Source organism: Psammomys obesus, unplaced genomic scaffold (assembly GCF_907164565.1).
Source record: "Psammomys obesus unplaced genomic scaffold, mPsaObe1.curated_primary_1811, whole genome shotgun sequence".
Classification (NCBI taxonomy): domain Eukaryota; kingdom Metazoa; phylum Chordata; class Mammalia; order Rodentia; family Muridae; genus Psammomys; species Psammomys obesus.
The window spans coordinates 3,959,971-3,966,172 of record NW_026591816.1 but is presented as its reverse complement, the minus strand read 5'-3'; the positions used below and the strand labels follow the sequence as shown (position 1 = coordinate 3,966,172).

Below are 6,202 nucleotides of genomic sequence, written 5' to 3'. Positions count from 1 at the left end.
AAAAGTTTTCAAATTTTTCTCAGTCAGCCTCTTTTTCCATGTTTTACATGCTTCTCTCCTTTAGGGTCTCAGTGCTACTCCTCAACTAGCAAGCTCAATCATGTGAAATTTAAATATGAATTTTTATGTGAATTGTTTAGTAACATTCTCCTTGATCCGTCAGCTTATAAACCTTCCCCTCCCATCATAGCCTGTGCCTCACAGACTGCTTAGACTAAAATTATAATATATCCGTACAGCTCAGAACTCCAGTCTCCTGTTCTCTTTGGTCTTTTACTTTGGTATAAACCAAAGAATTCCAAATAGCTTCAAAGGGCTGGCATAGTCTTCCCTACTCTTACATCTCTAATACATTTACTTCTACTTTCCCACAGTTTACTGGGCTCTAGCCTGCATCATTTCACCCCATCTCTATTCTCCACCTTGTTTTACCAGAGAGTACAGCTGTTACTTCTGTCTGCAATGCTCTTCCTACAGTAGATGATATACAGCACACACCTCACTTCCTTCTGGTCATTCAAAAAAATAATAATAACAACAAAACAAAACTAATCAAAACAAAAACCTTTCCCTGTTTGTCCTTCTTTGACCATGTATCCATGTAATCTAAATTAATAAACCTCTCTTTCCTAATCGCTTTGCTCCCTAACAGTTACAGTTACATGGTTCTCTGAAGAATAAGGAACACAATCCCACAAAGGGTTTCTTTTCCCCTCAATGTTGTATTAACTGTGCTTACAGCTTTCATTACAGAAAGGGAATGAACACAAAACCACAGATTCTTTGTTCTTCTGAGCCGTTATCTATTTTGTCTTTTTTCTTCTTCAATCCCACAAAACCTCAACCCTTATTTTCCTTATTAGCTGTGTCTTATCCTTAAATACTTAAAAATAGATGATGTTTCTCATGAAACTAATTCTAGCCCATTCACACTGTAAATACATTTAACTAGGACTATTGTGAATGTACTATTAGTTTCAGTTGCTGAACATGAAATCCCCAACATATGAAAGCTTAATTAGTCATGATTTTATCTTCCATGACTAATAAGGACCTGCATTAAAATATGTGGTGTACAGGTATTTGACAAAAGTAATGAACAAGAGAACATATAAGGAAATAAGAGAATCTGTCCTATATGCCTTGTATCCTGTGTTTTCTGGTCCAATTTCAATTTGTTGATCATATTTGTTGGGCGAAGCACTGCAACCTCTTTTAAGGATAGCTATACAAAGGTCATTGCATTTTTTGAAGCTACATGGATGCACTCATCACTAGGGAAACAGTGAGGGGGTAACTTTTGTGTCTAACAATTATATTTCAGAGTTAAAAAAATACTACTCTGGAGAATGGCTAAATTAAAAACAAAACATGAGATAAGGGCATTGTTTCAGTTCAGTGGAGGCTGGGGGATATACAGGAACCTCAGTAATACTTGACTTCCAATGTCATCTATGGAGCACTGATAGCTAAATGTCTACCCTGAATGAATGTCTACATATGAAAATTAGAAGCAAATGAACAAACTAAGCTTTTGAAAGTAAAAAGTGATGCTTCACACTTAAGAATAACTCTTTTCAGAGAAAACTTAAGAAAATATATATGCAAACTTAATATATATGGATTTATAGTCTATAAAATATTTGATGAATTATAAAATTATGAGTAATTTTAAAATAATATTTTTCTTTCAAAACTATTTGCTTTATGAGCCAGCCAGATGGCTCTATGGATAAAAGGGTTTCCTGGGCAAGTTGATGAGCTGAGAATGAGTCTCAGAACCCACAATGGAAGGAGAGAACTCACTTCCAAAACTATTCCTCTGACCAGATATGTATGCCAACGCCTGTGCTCCCCAACCCTTCTGTATGCATAGACAAGTACACACACAGAGAGAGAGAAATTATACCACACAGTAATACATGCAATATTTTTAATGTTTATTCTTTTGGACTCTTCCTCTAAATATTTTCCCACAAGTAAATTATTGACTTTTTTACACAAGTGTTTGCAACAACTGACAGTGCATTTAAAGTGAAAATGTTAGGTGTGTATGCCCTAAATCTATCCCTCATTGGTAAAGCAGCAGAGCATGGAGATGTTGGGCAAAGAGCAACTCCTCCATTACTGATCTGTATCATAAATCTTCACATTAAAATCTATCTTACAGTAGAAGAGAGACCTTTCATGTTATTTAAGTTTCATATTGTAGGTATATTCTCATGCCCTCAACATTATAATGATTTAAACACCTCATTTAACTATTAGCTAGTTCATAAAACATTTAAATAATTGAATATTTCTATTTCTATTGCCTTTCATACTCTTTATTCCATTACTACACACACACACACACACACCCCACACATAATTCAAAAAATGGCATCAATTGATACATGTTAAGAGGAGTACATATGCTCATACATAGTATTTCTAATATTTTAGTTTTCTAAACAGGATATGTAGAGGCCTTTATACTCCTCTTGATTCTTTAAGCTTTATAAACCTGCTCCTAATAAATTATACTCTCTTATTTGGAACACCATGTTCCAGCATCTTTTAAGAGCTTTTTGGTTGTTGTTGGACAGGATTTATCTACTTCCACCTTGTCAATTTTATGAAGGTTCTCAATGTGTCAGCTGGAGACATCCATCCCACATGATGACATACTAGGAGGAGAAGGACATGAGACTGAGTGGTTATGGGAAGAGAAGGCTAAAATAACCAAGTTGTCTTTGGAATTCTTTAATCATAGTTAAAGCTTCAACCTCTTTGTAATATTTTTCACATTGTCATGAGTCTCTATAAACATAGAAATCATAAGTGAGCCTTAAAATTTTTGATTTCTTCTTACAACCTAATGAAAAGCATATCAGGCAGCTAGAGGAGAAATACTGTGCTGTAGGAAGTAAAATCCCACTTCCTAGTGGTGGGAAGTGGGAAATTTAATTGTAATTTTTGCCTTGTTCATTCTTCTGATGATAATAGTCTGAGCTTGTTTACTTACTATGTGAGTGAGTTGCTGTCCAGTAGCTATTATGCAGTAATTTGAACTCCATCATCAGTCCATCTGAGCCTGGGAAGTGGTCAGTGTCAGAGGCTGAGAACCAGCCTTTCCCAGAGCTGAAGGAATCATAGAACCAGGCTGAGCACATGCCTCCCAATAGTCAAAACAGTATTTGTTTGTTTGTTTGTTTGTTTTTCCCTATTAAGAGTGAGTTTAAGGAGAACCTTGCTGGAGAGAAAAAAAAAATTGCACAGCAAGAGAAGCGACACCAACTCTGTACTTTCTACAATAAGATTGTGTTCATTCAGTCTTGATTTGACTTGATATGCTAGAGGCATGGTGCTTTTCTTCATTGAAAAGAAGGGGAGGGGAGAGGGGCAAACAGGGGGAGAGAGTAGGACCAGAAGGAGAGGAGGAAGAAGGCTATGACCAGGATATAAAATAAATAAATAAAAATTAAAATAATGAAAAAGGTGTTCACTGAAAAACCTTAAGAGGAACTGATATCCATTTTGACTTTAAAATAGCTTGAGTCCCCTAGGTCAAAGGAGTGTATCTCCATTAATATTAGAAATTTTATAGGCCTCATTACTAATGTTTAAAATTATGACATTCCCTTATTACCAGAAATTGTGATTTATAAATGACAGCAGTGTAAAAATGTAACTAATTCATGATTTTAGAGAGTAGAGCTCATAGAAATATTCTTTGATATGCTTTATGAAAGGGGAAAACTGCAAGCCCTTTAATTAATAACTTGCCCTAGAAAACCATCTTTATGGAAGAATACAGAAAATACTTGAAGATATCTAATAATAGCCTGACATCCTCTTTTATTTCAAAAGGAATCGTTTGCTATTAATAATGGTAAGCAGGGTTTGAGGACATTTTACGAGTACATTACTCTTTGAACTTGTCAGCTGGCTTTATGTTATAGAGAGGAGGGTGATGAGGTGAACGAAGCTTGCAGGCAAATATAACATTACAGAAGGTGAAGAATCTATGATGCTTCATCAGACAAGCCATTTCATTTTGCCATTGAGTCATGGCAAAGTCATTGCTATCTGAGGAATTATTGCAGACTTTTCATTTGCTATCTTAGGTCTGGCGAAAGTATTTTACATATAAATGTTACTAGCAGCTTGTAACATCATGTCATTCAAGGAAAATGGATAGAGGTGCAAATATGCATCATGTTTTCACCTAAAATTTATAAAATGGATGTATGTTTGAATTTTATCTGCAGTATTGTACATACTATGTTTAGATTTTTTTATTACTTGATATTATTATTAGTGACAATTATTACAGCCACAGACAAGCCATGTTTTTTTTCTCCTCCAACTCTAACATAAACCTATTGCCTGAATTTTCATTGTGGACAAAGCTACCTTGAGGGTAGGTGCTGTGGCTCTTTTGGTTAAGCCTGGTGACCTGAGTTCAATCCCAGGGGTGCTACTTGGTGGTTAAAAAAAAAAAAAAAAAAAACAAGATGGCGGCGGCGCGCGCCTGAGGAGCTGGGGGCGGGGGGGGCGGGACGCCGGCCGGGTCAGGCCTCGGTGCGGCCTACACGCTCGCCCACCCACCCGCCCCTGCCCCGCGCCCCGCCATGGCGGAGCCTTCGCAGGCCCGACGTCCGGTACCGCTCATCGAGTCGGAGCTGTACTTCCTCATCGCCCGCTACCTCTCGGCCGGCCGGTGTTGCCGAGCGGCGCAGGTGCTGGTGCAGGAGCTGGAGCAGTACCAGCTGTTGCCGAAGAGGTTGGACTGGGAGGGCAACGAGCACAGCAGGAGCTACGAGGAATTGGTCTTGTCCAATAAGCATGTGGCCCACGATCACCTGTTGCAAATCTGCCAACGCCTCGGCCCAATGCTGGATAAAGAAATCCCGCCCAGCATTTCAAGAGTCACTTCTTTGCTTGGTGCAGGAAGGCAGTCTTTGCTACGTACTGCAAAAGGTACCTTAGTTTGAAGAAGTGTCTGCTTTGTACTAATAGCTTACGTTATGACTGTGAAGCTGTGTAAGATGGTGGAAGGTAATGATGCAACTAATGCCATGGACTATATGCTCTGCAATTAGTGTAGGTCGAATTTTATCATGTTTAATGGGTCCTTCTGCATTTCAAAAATTGATAAAGACATAGATGTTAAGTAAGATGCTTGAATTTAAGATGTGCTTGAGGTTTTATCAATGTGAGTTCTTAAGTTTTCCACTTTGTAGCTCACTCGTAACTCCAATGGATGTAATTGTATATGTCTATAATAAACTCTTCAAGTACTAGCAAAACAAAACAAAAAAAAAAAAAACAGTTCCTTCAGGTTGTCCTCTAACATCCATGCACTCATTCTATTACATGAGCATACACACACACACATACAGAAATAAAACGATTAAAAAATTCTTCCTACCTTATGAACACAAAACATTAAATAACCAGTACTTTAAATTGCTAGACACAAAATCACAGATATTGGAATATTCAGATAATCTCGGTTCTAAAGGACTGTCTCAACACACAGGTAAAAAACAATTCTGGGCTTGATCCAAGATGGCAGCGACCAGCGCACACCATATCTGAGGGGCAGAGGATCTGAAACTCTGAAATTGGTGAGTGGAGTGGCAGCTGAAACTAGAACATCCACATTGAGGCTTCCTGGGCCAGAGGGGACAAACTGTGAGCAGAGATCATTTGGAACCAGGTCACCTGCATATTTCTCTGGGGACTGAAGGTGGTGAGTATTCAGTCCCCCTATACTTCCCCTTGATGGGCCACCCTCTTGCATCCTCAACAGAGACCTCTGAGTTGGACCATAATGCCCATGGCTCCTAGCACAGAGCACAGTGCTTCAGGGGCTCCTAGGACAGAACTGCCAATTCGATATCTGTAACAAGAAGGCAGACCTCAAGCCCCTCAGTGGTGAGCTGCTAGTTGTATGAGCCACCCAGCTTTGCCAGGCCACCAAGGCCCCAAGTCCTCCCAGAAGACATCTGTACCAGCAGTTCTCCTGCTATGGCTGGACTCAGTGGACCACTAAACAAGCCTTCAAGTTCTGCTGCAGCACCACTGAGTGGACAGATTGGTTACACTCTCATTTGCCTGGGCAGTCCCAAATCTGAGAGTAGAGAACACGGGGGACCCCTGTATTTTCCATTTAGACGTGCTAGAGAGTGAGTGTGCCTACAAGTGAGTGCAT

General features: G+C 39.1%; 1 protein-coding gene across 1 annotated transcript; it reads left to right on the top strand.

Moving 5' to 3' along the window:
• The first annotated feature begins 4,610 nt into the window (after positions 1-4,610).
• On the top strand, positions 4,611-5,048 carry LOC129680440 (bromodomain and WD repeat-containing protein 1-like). Its single transcript, XM_055612075.1, has one exon. It carries the CDS (start codon positions 4,617-4,619, stop codon positions 4,977-4,979), a length of 363 nt encoding a protein of 120 aa, XP_055468050.1. The 5' UTR covers positions 4,611-4,616; the 3' UTR covers positions 4,980-5,048.
• The last annotated feature ends 1,154 nt before the right edge of the window (positions 5,049-6,202 follow it).